At 37.5% G+C, this 15619-nt stretch overlaps 2 protein-coding genes across 6 annotated transcripts in view; one reads left to right on the plus strand and one right to left on the minus strand.

Moving 5' to 3' along the window:
- The window catches only part of LOC105229619 (uncharacterized), a 143816-nt gene extending 141539 nt beyond the window's left edge, over nucleotides 1-2277 (minus strand). For 3 of the 4 annotated variants that reach the window (XM_049448281.1, XM_049448286.1, XM_049448285.1), the window contains exon 1: nucleotides 1522-2277. The gene's annotated coding sequence lies outside the window, so the exon portion shown is untranslated. The remainder of the gene's footprint in view (nucleotides 1-1521) is intronic. The other variant, XM_049448287.1, reaches the window with a different exon arrangement.
- A 936-nt stretch (nucleotides 2278-3213) lies between these two features.
- LOC105229621 (nuclear protein localization protein 4 homolog) overlaps nucleotides 3214-15619 on the plus strand; it is an 80907-nt gene continuing 68501 nt past the window's right edge. Inside the window, exons 1-7 of one of the 2 annotated variants that reach the window (XM_011210034.4) lie at nucleotides 3214-3453; nucleotides 5293-5436; nucleotides 5500-5589; nucleotides 5680-5846; nucleotides 5922-6450; nucleotides 6521-6719; nucleotides 6780-6940. In XM_011210034.4, coding sequence (XP_011208336.2) covers nucleotides 3424-3453; nucleotides 5293-5436; nucleotides 5500-5589; nucleotides 5680-5846; nucleotides 5922-6450; nucleotides 6521-6719; nucleotides 6780-6940 — 1320 coding nt within the window. In that variant the 5' untranslated portion in view covers nucleotides 3214-3423. Of the gene's footprint in view, nucleotides 3454-4595; nucleotides 4882-5292; nucleotides 5437-5499; nucleotides 5590-5679; nucleotides 5847-5921; nucleotides 6451-6520; nucleotides 6720-6779; nucleotides 6941-15619 lie in introns of those variants that run through there. The other variant, XM_011210032.4, reaches the window with a different exon arrangement.

Here is a 15619-nt window from a genome sequence, read left to right on the forward strand (position 1 = left end):
ATAGTAAAAATTTCAAAAAAAAAAATACAGATTTTAATTACTTTAAGCAAATTAGAAATATTTACAGAAAAATATAGAATTTTTTGTAGTGAAGGAGTGTAATAGTCGAATCACCACCATGCCACAAATAGTTGTACATGATGGAAAATTTTTGAGCTCAAATTCGTAATCAAGACACCTCAAATATCCACAGACCTCATTCGCTGCACATCAGTCGCCACTTTACATTCACATTTACATATACAATTATATTTATTTTTTGAATATACATATGTATATGTATACATATATATATATATTTTCATTTCGCAATATTCATGATATTAGTTATCATTTAATATTAAATTTATTTTAACTCATACTTTGTAATTATTTATAAAATATTTTTTATGAATTTCTTATGCTCAATTATTCAAATCATTCTAAAACGGAAAAATAGAGTCTTTAATTTTATTTTTATTTATTTTTTTCTGTATGTCTTCTACGCGAATTCAGTGTGTTTTGGCGCGTCACAAGAGCGGAAATCCATATTTTTTTTTGAATTTTATAAACGTGAATATGTGATTCCAATAGATGAGCGCTGCCAGCACGCATCCAAATACAAATAGAAACCATTTTTGCGTTCTATACACACTTGGCACAGCATATATCGTAGGTAAATATATAACAAACGTACATACATACATATGTGTAAGTACAAAAACATATGCTCATGCCCACAGTTCGTTGCCTGTTCGGCTATTTGGCTATTTGTCTATATTTACATACTTGCATACACATACACTTACATATGTACATGTCTGCCTGTTCGAGCGCCAGTGCTGGCCAAAGCGAAATGGTAGCACTGCTTAGCGTACTGCCTGCTTGACTAAATGACTGTTTGATGGACAAGTTGCGGCTGGCTGCCCAGTACAGAAGCTCCCCGGCTGACTAACTAGTTAACTATATGTTTTTTATGTATAAATAAATGTTCGTCCAATTGATTAGGCTCATCGAATAGGTATGCGTTAACATACATATGAATATACATACATGTGGAATACAAAGTTGCTATATTTTGTTGTTGGCAGCAGATGTAATTTATTGAAAGTATTATACATATGTATGCAAACTTTTGTATACATAGATATCTATTCTATGTATATATGTATGTATGTCTATATAGGTTATAATTGTCAGGACACAAATTGGAGCAACATGTGAAGCAAAAACCCTAATTTGTATGTATCTTTTCTTATTTTATTTCGTTTTGGCTTGAAATACAAACGCACATATGTACATACATACGTACATAAACATAATTGATAATTACTCGTCCTAATTGTAGTGGTATTCAAAACTTATTTTATAAGTGGTACAAAACAGTCCTAAAGCTAAAGTAGTTCGCTGTGCCATTAGTTCAGTGCATCACTGTATATTTGTATGTATGTTGATGTAGAATATTTTGTATTTATTATTAACTAAAACTTAGGAAATAGGTATATTATTTTATTTTTAAAGCCTATTTTTATTTCCAAGTACCTTTGGTGCGGTGCGTCGCCGTCTTTCTCATTTGACTCAAAACGCTGGAGTTGGTGGTTAGGCGAGTTGCACACTGTAAGCGGCAATGCAAACTAAGAATACCGTATAACGAGTTGTTGTTGGGAGAAAAAGGTAAGCAAAGAATTTCAAACAGGAAATTCAACACTAACACTTTACACGTTGATTTCTTCACTATTCATAGATTTTCTAAGTAATACAATATTTTCCTATTGGTATTTTCAACATTTAGCAATTTCTTTAATATTGATAATTTAAGTGTGTACACTTTATACGTATTTCAGTTTTCGAGATTTAAGCAAATGTGATTATTATTTATTTTACTTAAAACTTTTTATTGTTGCAATTTTAACACCGTTTTTACTCATTCGTCTTGCTTTGATTCTCTAGCTCTGGGTATTTATTGTCTGTATTTCGTTTTGCTTTCGCACTTTCCAGGCAAAAACAAAAGTTGCCTTGCCCAAATAAACAAATGTTAATTACTTTAAGCAAATTCTAAATATTTACAGCGAAAAGTTGCACTTCAAACGACGACGAAGTGAAAAGTCAAAAACAAACGTATACGAAATAATCCGCGCGCACACACACCTACATATATACACGGTCTACATATACGCCACTCAAGTGCAATTCGTTCTCGGCGTTACGCCCACAAAACAACGATTTCTGGCAATTATTCGTTAGTCCGTACGCACACGTCCGTTAACGGCAGCAGATCTCGTAAAACTAAACTCAAATCGGAAAGAGATTGACCAAAGTCAATGTTTCTACTCGTGGCCAAATTGCTCTACTCACAGATACTACCTGCGCTGTTACCATACAGTCTGAATAAATATACATACACGGCAAAAGTATCTATGCCACACAGCTGGCTGCTGGTGAGAGCCTACACTGCTCAATATTCAGTCAAAACACTACTCACAATTGCATACAAATAGATATGTCTCTCACAAATATGGGATATACACATGTGTACATACACACATATGTACATAAGATTGTATCTCTTGTTGGGAATACATTGTATCTCACGGTTTTCCGCCGTGGCGGATATTTAACGGAGCTGCGCGTACGTTGTTGACACTCTGCTTCAACAGTGTGGCATTGCAGCTCTATCAAAACGTTGGACACAAGGCCACCCTGAAAGTAGTAGACAAAAAAACCTTTTCTCTACCAAACCGTGTTTTTTTTTCTAGGCTTAAAGCTGAGTTATAATTAACTAAAACAATACAAAACTAAAATTTTAAAAATTCATATAACTTAATGTGACATATTTAATTTCAAAAAATTTAGTTGGCAACGTATTAAATTAAATGTTGTACAAATTGGCAGCACTTAGTGCACTTACAAACCCACTATTTGCAAAGCAGCAGATTATCACACCTACATTACAGGGTGGTGTCGATGCTATTAATCTTAAAATCACTATTGGGCACACGGAACTTTATTAAAGCAATTACTAACAACAAGCAAACATTCTGAATAACAAGCGAATAACACAAAATTTATTTCATTGACAATTTTTTTTAGTGTGAAATTTTTTTTAGAAATTGTTTAGGAAACCTATTTGCCCAATCTCCAATATCGTAAGTAGAGCCAAGAACCATAGCAGTTCCTTCGGAGTTGGCAGCCCGGTGTTATGAAGCAAATTTATTTGACAGCACGAAAATAATTGACAGTTGCCTGTGCCCGTGGTCGTGAATTTGCGATTTTTTGTAGCGCATTTGATATATTTTATTTCTGGCACAATTCGCCTTTGTCTGTCTATCTGCGGTGTTTGTAGGCTAGTTGGATTTTCCTGCGTAAAGTTTTTGTCCAATATTTGAATAAGACGAGCGCATAACCAGGTGTATTCAGTGATTCAAAAGAACATTGTGTGTGAAAATGTCAAACTCAAGCGTTGGCGATAAAATTGTAAGTTTCTTGTTTGTTTGGTAAGCTTTTTGTTTTCTTATTGTGCTGGTCTGCATTGTATTGCACTGTTTTGCTTATGGCCAACCGTTGTAAATGAAAGGATTCTTTGGCCAAAGATATGCTTTGGCCGGTAAGGAGCTATAGCTGCTATTCGCACATACATATGTATATATAACAATTAGCAAAGTTGTTTAGATCAAGTGGTAGAAAAAAAAACATTTTTGAATTTTAAATAGTTGTAAATTCATATGCGAATAAGGGAATTATTATTCCAAACGGACGCACCAATCATTTGTTATTTAGTGCGTCTGCTTTAAATGCTACCGGCAGCCGGTTAATGCCGGCAAAAATCAAAAAAGTCGATAGAGAAAAGCCGGCACAACACGAATCCGTCCTCAACATCATTTATACAGCTGTGAAACGCAAACAACAACAATCAAGTTACCACAAACCAATATATACATATGTACACAAACCGTCAGAGGGGTAACGTAATGTGTGGCAGATTTACGGCAAACCAAGTAGCATTTTCGACAAATAAGAATGAAATAAGAAAATGCATTAACTATATACTCGTGTAGGTGGCAAATCTTAAGCCGATTTCGATACACGAACCGTATCTATACGCTCGCTTCTCACAACCAACCACACACCCACCCACTTTTACACCCTTCAGCCGTACTGTTCTCTTCCACCCACAATATACGTGTTTGTGTGTATTATATGCACATAATAAAAATATACTTTTGGTAAAAATAACGCGCGTCTTTGAACTTGCAGGCAATTTATAGCTAATGTGACAGTTTCAAAAGTTTTTGGTCCGTCATGATTACTTTTTACTCTGAATCTGCAAAATCAATTAAATTTACTTAAAAGTAATATAAAAGCTATATGTGTTTCGAAAGAGATTTTAAAATAACGTAAGTGTTATAAAAATATATGAAAGTATCTTCATTTTATATTCCTTACTAAAATTAGAATTTTGCAGTGATTTCCGAATCTCCAAAAAGTTAAATATATAATTACTAGTATTTTACAATTCCGGCGTAATTAAGAGATCTAAAAAATACATAACACCAATGCAGCTTCGTATTTTAAATTCCTTGCTCTTAGCCAAATGCGGAGTACACGGTGGCAATTGCATTCAGTATGCAGCAACCGTTAGCAATGTCAACAAGTGCCGTGACAATAAAAAATTGTATTTTTTAAAAGTACCTGTAAGGTACTTCTGTCAAGTTCCTCATAATTGGCTTACCTTTAATTATGCAAAAATTGTTTTTGTAAAAACATTCCAAAAATTTTGAAAAGTAATTAATTTGAAATCGGTTAAACATGTCGATGGTCGAATTGGAATCATTACTCTATCGCAAGCGGAATGTGGTGTATGCTTTTGTGCGTCATAAGCTAATGCTGCTCTGTAAACAGTCGGTGAGAAAAAAGTGAAAATAAAAAATCTGCAGCTCCAACGGTGACGTATCGGTTAAAATGCAATCACTTAGTACCCACGTGCTGCTCAGTTTTTTCGGAAATAGCCCATTACATAGTTGTTTAAGTGAACTTGAAAATTTGGCTAGCGTTCTAAATTTCTTTAGTAAACAAAAGAGACAGATTAGCAGAAGAAATTAATCAAAATAAAAAGATTTCTTGTGCGGAAGTAGAAACAATTGAAAAAATAAGAAATAAGGCATAAAATAAAATATTAAAGTAAAAATTAATATTAAAAAGTATAATAATTGGCTTTGCATACGAACATAAGACTATATAAATGATTATAAGGAAAATTATAAATGTGACGGTTCACTGAATTATTTATTAAACACATATTTTTCTTCCTTCCAGTTGATACGCGTGCAGTCTGCTGAAGGCATAAAACGTATCGAGATCTCACCGAAAGCTAATCTAAAGGAGCTCTTCGAAATGGTACACCACAATCTCAAAGTTGATGGCTTCGGACTCTTCAAGGAGCGCAATTTTCTCACAGAGGTAAGCTTTTCACTTATAATTATGTTATTAGCCTACTAATTGAAAATTCTATGTACGTTGCAGTTGCATTCTAGTCATTCGCAGAAAATTGGTTCCTGCCTTAAACACGGCGATATGTTGTATCTGAAGAAAATTGCTGGAGGATCGATTCGTGTGAGTGCCCAAATCAGATAGTTTTGGCATAATTACAAATATACAGCAATAAGCACGTTATATATTTTATATACTTTTTCCATCCATCAGCGTACCAGCACCACAGCCATTGATGATTTTGAGACTTCCAGCGTTAATTTACCGGCAGCAAGCAGCACCATACTATTTCAACCATCTACCGCCGTCGTGGAAGATGAAGTGGATCAAACGCTAGCCAAAATAGATGGCTTAATTGAACGTCCGCGTGATCCAAAGCTGTAAGTTGAAGTTTTAATATGAATTCACAAAATATACATTTCTAAAAATAAAATTATTTATTCTTGCTACGTTAGTTGTCGTCACAATGCCAACGGTCGTTGTGTGCATTGCTCACCACTTGAACCGTACGATGATAATTATCTGAAGGAGCAAAAGATCAAACATTTGTCTTTCCATTCATACATACGCAAACAAAAGTCGGGCATTGATCGTGGCAAGTATGTCGCTTTCGATGATATCAATTGCCGCATAAAGCCAGGCTGTCGTGAGCATCCCCCATGGCCCAAGGGTATCTGTTCGAAGTGTCAACCATCGGCTGTCACGCTAAATCGTCAAATTTATCGACATGTTGATAATATTATGTTTGAGAATCCAACTATAGTTGAACGTTTTCTCGACTATTGGCGTACAACCGCTCATCAGAGAATGGGTTATCTTTATGGCACCTATGAGGTACATGCTGATGTACCACTTGGTATACGTGCAACTGTCGCCGCCATTTATGAGCCGCCACAGGAATCGACACGTGACTCAATTCGATTGTTGGACGACGAAGCAGCTGCTGAGGTGGATGAGTTGGCGCAGGCTTTGGGTTTGAAGAAGGTGAGAAACGACATCTTTCTTATTAACAAAACTGTTTTTCAATTACAAGGTGTTTGTATGCTTTAAATAGGTTGGTTGGATTTTCACTGATCTCATTACCGATGATCCGGCTGTTGGTAGTGTTAAGCACTTACGTGGCATTGAGACTCATTTCCTCACTGCGCAGGAGTGCATCACGGCGGGCGAACTGCAAAACCGTCACCCGAACCCGTGCAAATATGGCTCTAGCGGTTACTTCGGTTCTAAATTTGTTACAGTATGTGTAACAGGTATGTGTATTTGGTTCAAAATTTGTGTAAATGCATAACTGTTGTTTTATTTTGTTTCAGGCGATAGCAGCAAGCAAGTGCATACAGAGGGATATGCTGTATCAGCTCAATGTATGGCTTTGGTGCGAGACAATTGCTTAATACCCACCAAAGATGCACCCGAATTGGGATATGTACGTGAATCAACAGACAAACAATATGTTCCAGACGTTTATTATAAGGTGAGTCTAATATTTATTCGTTCTCCTACCATATTAAACTCTTAAAAATCGTTATCAAGCCAATAGCTTAAAGCTGGAAAATATACGGCTGGTCCACTATTTCATCTAAATTTAATTAAGTAAGAAAAGTACTTTTAATATTTTATCAAGCGACCCAAATCATTCTTATAGTCAGACAGAAGAAAGCTCAATCGTAGACTATATGTATCGTTGTCAATACCTAAAAGTGTAAAGATCGTACATTGAATCTTTTTTTATCCAAAGATGGACTCGTCGGTAGTTGTCATGAATTACGGGAATTGTGATCAGAAACTAACTGAGCTTTCGAAAGGGGACTTAAATCATTAATTTCCTACTCAGTCATTTGTTGCTAAGGTAGATCCAACAGTCGACTGTTTGTTTGATAACAGAATAAACTTTTTTCCTGTCTTCTAATTGAGGTATTTTCCTTCTTCTTCTTCTTAATTTGCGTAGACACCGCTTACGCGATTATAGTCGAGTTAACAACTGCGCGCCAGTCGTTTCTTCTTTTCGCTACGTGGCGACAATTGGATATTTTAAGCGAGGCCAGGTCCTTCTCCATTTGGTCCTTCCAACGGAGTGGGGGTCTTCCTCTCCCTTTGCTTCCCCCGGCGGGTACTGCGTCGATTACTTTCAGAGCTGGAGTGTTTTCGTTCATCCGGATAACATGACCTAGCCAGCGTAGCCGCTGTCTTTTAATTCGCTGAACTATGTTAATGTCGTCGTATATCTCGTACAGCTCATCGTTCCATCGAATGCGATATTCGCCGTGGCCAACGCGCAAAGGACTATAAATCTTTCGCAGAACTTTTCTCTCGAAAACTCGCAACGTCGACTCATCCGTTGTTGACATCGTCCAAGCCTCTGCACCATATAGCAGGACGGGAATTATGAGCGACTTATAGAGTTTGGCTTTTGTTCGTTGAGAGAGGACTTTACTTTTCAATTGCCTACTCAGTCCGAAGCAGCACCTGTTGGCAAGAGTAATCCTGCGTTGGATTTCCAGGCTGACATTGTTGGTGGTGTTAATGCTGGTTCCTAAATAGACGAAATTATCTACAACTTCAAAGTTATGACTGTCAACAGTGACGTGAGAGACAAGTCGCGAGTGCGACGACTGTTTGTTTGATGACAGGAGATATTTCGTCTTGTCCTCGTTCACTGCCAGACCCATTTGCGTTGCTTCCTTGTCCAGTCTGGAGAAAGCAGAACTAACGGCGCGGGTGTTGAGACCGATGATATCAATATCATCGTCATACGCCAGCAGCTGTACACTCTTATAAAAGATTGTACCTGCTCGATTAAGTTCTGCAGCCGGAATAATTTTCTCCAGCAGCAGATTGAAGAAGTCGCACGATAGGGAGTCGCCTTGTCTGAAACTTCGTTTGGTATCGAACGGCTCGGAGAGATCCTTCCCGATTCTGACGGAGCTTTTAGTGTTGTTCAACATCAGCTTACACAGCCGTATTAGTTTTGCGGGGATACCAAATTCAGACATCGCGGTATAAAGCAGCTCCTTTTCGTGCTGTTGAAAGCAGCTTTGAAATCGACGAAGAGGTGATGCGTGTCGATTCTCCTTTCACCGGTCTTTTCCAAGATTTGGCGCATGGTGAATATCTGGTTTGTTGTTGCTTTGCCAGGTCTAAAGCCACACTGATAAGGTCCAATCAGTTTGTTGACGGTGGGCTTTAATCTTTCACACAATACGCTCGATAGAACCTTGTACGCGATGTTGAGGAGGCTAATCCCACGGTAGTTGGCGCAGATTGTGGGGTCTCCTTTTTTATGGATTGGGCATAGCACACTTAAATTCCAACCGCTGGGCATGCTTTCATCCGACCATATTTTGCAAAGAAGCTGATGCATGCTCCTTATCAGTTCTTCGCCGCCGTGTTTGAATAGCTCGGCCGGCAATCCGTCGGCCTCTGCCGCTTTGTTGTTCTTCAGGCGGGCAATTGCTATTCGAACTTCTTTATGGTCGGGTAATGGGACGTCTGCTCCATCGTCATCGATTGGGGAATCGGGTACGCCTTCTCCTAGCGTTGTGCATTCACTGCCATTCAGCAAGCTGGAGAAGTGTTCCCTCCATAATTTAAGTATGCTGTGGGCATCGGTGACCAGATCACCTTCGGGGGTTCTACAAGAGTATGCTCCGGTCTTGAAACCTTCTGTAAGCCGCCGCATTTTTTCGTAGAATTTTCGAGCATTAACCCTGTCGGCCAGCTTATCAAGCTCTTCGTACTCACGCATTTCGGCCTTTTTCTTCTTCCGTCTGCAGATGCGTCTCGCTTTCCTCTTCAGCTCTCGGTGTCTATCTCATCCCGCACGTGTTGTGGTCCATCGTAACGTTGCGAGGTAGGCAGCCTGTTTTCTCTCCGCGGTACTTCTCGTCGTACCAGCTGTTCTTTTGCACTTTCAGAAAACCAATGGTTTCGGATGCAGCTGTACGTATGGAATTTGAAATGCCGTTCCACAGTTCCCTTATACCGAGTTGTTGACGAGTGCTCTCAGAGAGCAGGAGTGCAAGCCGAGTAGAAAATCTTTCGGCTGTCTGTTGTGATTGCAGCTTTTCGACGTCGAATCTTCCTTGTGTTTGTTGGCGTGCGTTTTTTGCTGCACAGAGGCGGGTGCGAATCTTGGCTGCAACAAAATAGTGGTCCGAGTCAATGTTAGGACCTCGGAGTGCACGCACATCTAAAACACTGGAGACGTGTCTTCCGTCTATCACAACATGATCGATCTCCTTTTTTATAGGTTTGGTAGTTTTTCGATCCGGAGACAGCCAGGTAGCTTGATGAATCTTCTTATGCTGGAATCTAGTACTACAGATAATCATATTTCGGGCCCCGGCGAAGTCGATCAGCCTCAACCCATTTGGGGATGTTTCCTCGTGGAGGCTGAATTTACCGACCATAGTGCCAAAGATACCTTCTTTGCCCACCCTGGCGTTAAAGTCGCCAAACAGGATTTTGACATCGTGGCGGGGACATCTCTCACAAGAACTCATAAAAGACATCTTTGGTCACATCGTCCTTTCCTTCCGTCGGGGCGTGTGATATGTTGAAGAACCTCGCTTTGATGTGGCTGGATTGTGGCTAGACGTTCATTCACCGCAGTGAATGATAGTACTCGGCGACGGAGTCTCTCTCCCACCACGAATCCCACACCAAACTTACGCTCCGTTATATGGCCACTGTAGTAAATGCCACAAGGACGTACTCGTCTCTGTCCTTGTCCCGTCCATCGCATTTATTGGACAATTCGTAGTCCTTATTTCGTTTGCAATGGTCGTCATCAAAAGGGGGGTCTCTCATCGGAGGCTGTTTACGCATTTTCTTTGGGGGTGTTTTTTTACGTGGCGGGTCCTAAACCCAGCGCACAACCCTATACAGGGGATGTTTCGCCTTCTCACTTCAGCTCGCCTTCAAACGGATGTTCTTAGGCTACCCAGAGGATACTTGGTCAAAGACCGGAAGTTGTGAGCTGCTTGAGTCATATGTAAAAGAATCGTTTCTGGCCACTCCCAAGTGAATGGCGATCAGAGAACTTTCCTCACTTGCGTGAACTTCTACACATGACTCCATCCTCCAATTTAACCAAACCAAATATTTTTCGATAACTTTCGAATGATTAGAGTATACTTTCAACTAATTTCCTTATCGATTTATTTTTTCGCTCGTGCCACCATTTTTGTTTTTCTATAATTTTTATAACATTTTTCGATTTTTTCCTATTGTTCGCCTAGTTCTCGATAAATCGATTACTATCGGATAGTTAGGGTATTTTTCGATAACTCGATTGTTTTCCGATAAATTGATACTTTTTCGACAACTCGGATGTTCTTGATTATTCGATTGTTTTTCGTTAATTTATTGCCTTCCTATCCACCGGTTATTTGTGGATAACTTTACCATTTTCCGACAATTCGATTATTTTTCGATCATTCTTAGAAAATGCATCGATATTACGTCATTTTAATTTGTGTCCGATTTTATATGCGTTACTTTTGTAATTATAAAGTGTATAGCATACCGAGAATAAGAAAGCGCTCTAAATAAATTGTTGTAACGGTTATCTAGTCCCCATTCGTGTGGTAAGGTTCAGATAAGTTGTCATTGAGGTCATCCAACGATAGGCCCAGGAAACGTGCTGTTTCGACAGAGTCGGACCATTAGGAGAGGGGTGCCAGCTATTAGGGTTAACTTGCCACGCAAAAAGATGGTTAGAGTCATGGGGGACTCGTTGCGTGCTGGGCATATATTTGGTATGTCTATGAAAACTTCTTTTTCTTTACTGTCATAGACACCGCTTACGCGATTATAGCCGAGTCAACAACAGCGCGCCAGTCGTTTTTTCTCTTCGCTACGTGGCGCCAATTGGATATTCCAAGCGAAGCCAGGTCCTTCTCCACTTGGTCCTTCCACCGGAGTGGAGGTCTTCCTCTTCCTCTGCTTCCCGCGGTGGGTACTGCGTCGAATACTTTCAGAGCTGGAGTGTTTTCATCCATCCGGACAACATGACCTAGGCAGCGTGGCCGCTGTCTTTTAATTCGCTGAACTATGTCACTGTCGTCGTATATCTCGAATCGAATGCGATATTCGCCGTGGCCAACGCGCAAAGGACCATAAATCTTTCGCAGAACTTTTCTCTCGAAAACTCGCAACGTCGACTCATCGGTTGTTGTCATCGTCCAAGCCTCTGCACCATATAGCAGGACGGAAATTATGAGCGACTTATAGAGTTTGGCTTTTGTTCGTCGAGAGAGGACTTTACTTTTCAATTGCCTACTCAGACCGCAGAAATTCATAAATACATATATAGAGAACATGGTACGGGGTTTGTCTGGAAAGTAATGGACTGAATCTATTTAAAAAAATTTGTAGGCTTCTCTGCGTCGATGCAACGCTGCTGGCGCGATTTCCAAGCATTGAAGGCGTCACCGAAGGCATTCTCCGGAATAGCCTTGAGAGCCGAAGTGCATGCTGCTTGGCTCCCCTCTATCGTCTCAACATGCTTGTCTTTCATCGGCCTTTTCAGGCAAGGAAACAAAAAAGTCTGGGCTGTAGGGCGACTGCGGAAGCGTTGGGAAGCCGGCCTTGGTTAGATAGCTATTCACAAGAAAGACGGTGTGAGCCGGGGCGTTGTCGTGGTGCAACTTCCAATCGGCTGCGATGTCTTGTCGGACTGATCGGCTTCTTTGATAATCCCTTAATTGAGCGAAGTAGTAATTCTTCCCGCCTTAGTATAGACAATTGATTAAATTTAAGAGAATTTCGTAAATTTCTTCACTCAACTTTCCCACCAATTAAAAGACGTTTCGCTTCCTGCCCATTTATTCATAAACAAGACGTTTAACATAACATTTAATAACATATTTCTTTTCATACAATTTCCTTTAGTTTTTCGATATTTATTTTTATTAATTAATTATATATTTTGCTGCTTGTTCACATTTAACTTATAGCGTTTAACATCGAACAATAGATTACGGCTCATTACCGTATATAATACATTAACGCAGTTTTATTATTAAATTTGGAATACAATCGTTATTAATTCACGTTTTTCCCATCAACTAAAGTATAAATAATTTTTAAAACTAATTAATTCATATTCAAGTACGTACATTTCATCAAAGCGCTTAATTATTGTGTTGAACTTAAATCTTAAATGAATGTAAGAGGAATACGCAGCCTGGTTTTAATTTCAAAACCCAGAAATCGAATGCTCAAATAACAAATTATTAGATTATTTTCGTTTATGAATTTCTTTTCGTATTCTATGTTGTTTTGGCTTAAAGTTTTTCTATAATTTTGTTTCTCTATTTTGCTTTACATATATTTTATTTCAAAATTTTATGCTATTCATTTTGTATTTTTGTTCGTTTGGCTCCGTTTTCGTTTTGTTTAACATTTTATTCACTTTGTACCAAAATATCTGCGCTCTGGGATTGTCCATTTCAAAATGTTGTAATCCGCTTTGGGTTTGCTTAAATTCAATATGAATTTCCTTTTGAAATCAAGAAATTCCTGCCACACTCTGGATCCATAGTTTTCCATTCATTCAAATGCTGTTTTACTCGTAAATATATTTATTTATTTTCACAATGCTAACATTGAATATAATAGACATTTAAATACAATTAACACTGGTTTATGGTTTGCATTGGACAACTGGATATGCCTTTTTTGTAATTAGATTATTTTTGACGTAATTAATATACTTTAACAATTATTTTTCAATAGAGTTTTTGGAAAACATTGAAAGCATTTCCAGTTCGGAGTGGCAAAGTAGGAATTGAAGTGATTAGTATTTTTTTGTTTTTAAAAAGCGTAGGACAATTTAACAAAATGCGAGTTATATAAAAGCATTTTTTCGCACCAAATCGTCATAACGGTTTGTACATACTCTCTGCAATTGCTTTTATTTTTCAACAACAACTTCAATATGTCGGTGCGGAGTGTCGGAATTTTCAGTTTTGTACTCAACTTCATAACATTGAACTTAAAAGTATTTACAGTTAAAGTTATTTATTAAAAACAATTTATTTTGAAGAAACGTTGTCACTTAAAGAGTTAACGGGTGGGCTGAATTAAATCACAAAAGTACCGCTTTTGGTTTTTTAATTTCTTTTTACATACTAGTTCCGCTTTCGAGTGCTACATTTTTCGTTAGTATAATTGTAGGTAATAAATCTAAGTCGTTAAAGAGAAAGTAAAACGGTTTGTTCCTGTAAGTTTTCGAGTGGAAAATTTGTAAACATTATTTATACAGTTTTATGGCGTCTTTGGTGGTACTTGATTACATGTTTCGTTTGATTTTGTTTTCATTAGATGTGTGTACACTTGATAATCCTTAAAAGCTCTCTCTCAATTTGCTGCTTATGTGAAATGTTGTTATTGCTACAGAAATTTAGTATTTTTAATGCACTCAATTTAATTGAAAAATTCGTTAATTGTTATGATATTACCTCAATCAACACCAAAACTAGAAAAATCTATACTTTAATTGATTAAAGCGGACCGTATTAACGCACCTTTTACGACTTCAAACCAATCTTCGGGCGCTGTCTGCTTTATAAAAGTTATCAACGCTTCTACTATCCGCCATTATTTACCCGCTCGCAACCAAAAACTTTCTAATCTAATTTTTCCAAGAATAAGTTAAATTATTTGCGAAAGCGAATCTTGTTAGGTAATTTTTGTTTTGGTTCGGAAATTTCGCTAGCCTTTCATGGCAGTTTTGCCGTTGTGACGAATCTCGTGAACACATTTTGTGTTTGCAAATGATTTTATCATAATACTCGTTTGACTGAACACAATTTTGTAAAGTTTTATTGTTGAAATTCGCAACATTACGTTTTCAGGAGCGAGAGAGAGAGAGAGAGAGAGAGGGAACAAATTAACATATCAGAGGTATTCACAGTGTTCGTTTTGTTTGCTATGTGCACATCGTGGGAATAACGTTGATTTGTTTTCGTTTGGTAACAGCTTTTGGATCGGGTTGCACTTGCGAATTTATTTTATGGTTTCTATTATTTGGTTTCCCTATGAAAGTGTTGGCAGCTTTTATGCAATAAATGTTTTTAAAGTTAATACCATTGCTCTATGAATACCTCTTTTGGCAAATTGTATATTTTAAACGATTTTATTTTCCTCTATTGTGCTCACCACACGCCTGTGACATGTTCGTCGCCAATATTAAGATTTTTCCTTACTAAGTATTTTTGTGTGTCTCCTATATTCTTATTTTCGAAAGGTTGCTTGTACTGTTGAACGCATAAAGCTTTTGTACACATGTCAGTATACGGTATTCCGCGCGGCCATATTTCGAGTCGATTTTCCGCTTATGTATTTTTGTTGTATATATGTATATGTTTGTATGTAAGTGTTTTCTATGAATATGTATGAGTTAGTTCAACAAAATCGAATTTCAAACAATCTCCATATGTGTACGTTCTTTGTATGTGTGTTTGTATAACGCGCATAGCTTAAGTAGTAAGTCTTTATAAGTGTATAACGTACTACATACATATTTATTTGATAAAGTTTCTGTTTTTTGTTTTGTTTTTGTTTTTCAAACTCTTGTAGTGCTTCGTTAGTAGCGTCGTTTCGCTACATACATACATGTATAAATATCGAGTTTTTTATTTTTTGAATTTGTAGACTCTTTAAAATACGCAAAGTAATATAATGTAATTCGAAAATGTAAAATTTAAGTTTTAAGTTATAAATTTTTTCATATAAATAGTAATACGCAACAATTTCAATATATAGACGTAGAGTTTTTTAAATTTTACTTTTTTTTTGTTTATCTTCGAACGCAATTTATTTTTAAACTTTTTTGTATTACATACATACATATGTTTTCGTATAAGTTTTCAGCTATTTTCGACATGATTATATATATCTTTATCTATATCTTTCGTTTTAATTTTTTTTCTACATACATACATAAGTAAATACCCTTTGAAAATCTGCAATTTTGCATTTGTTATCGCACAAATATCGAAACGTTAGAGCTCCCTTACGAAACACGCACTAATCGAAATGAATGCCGATCAATAAGTCCAATTTTCCACTTAAAAAACTTTCCTTCGAAAAAGTGATCGAATATGTGTGCTTAAAATCTACTTTAGTATGCTAACTCTCTTTTGTC

The sequence above is a fragment of the Bactrocera dorsalis genome, chromosome 2 (assembly GCF_023373825.1).
Source record: "Bactrocera dorsalis isolate Fly_Bdor chromosome 2, ASM2337382v1, whole genome shotgun sequence".
NCBI classification, from domain to species: Eukaryota; Metazoa; Arthropoda; class Insecta; order Diptera; family Tephritidae; genus Bactrocera; species Bactrocera dorsalis.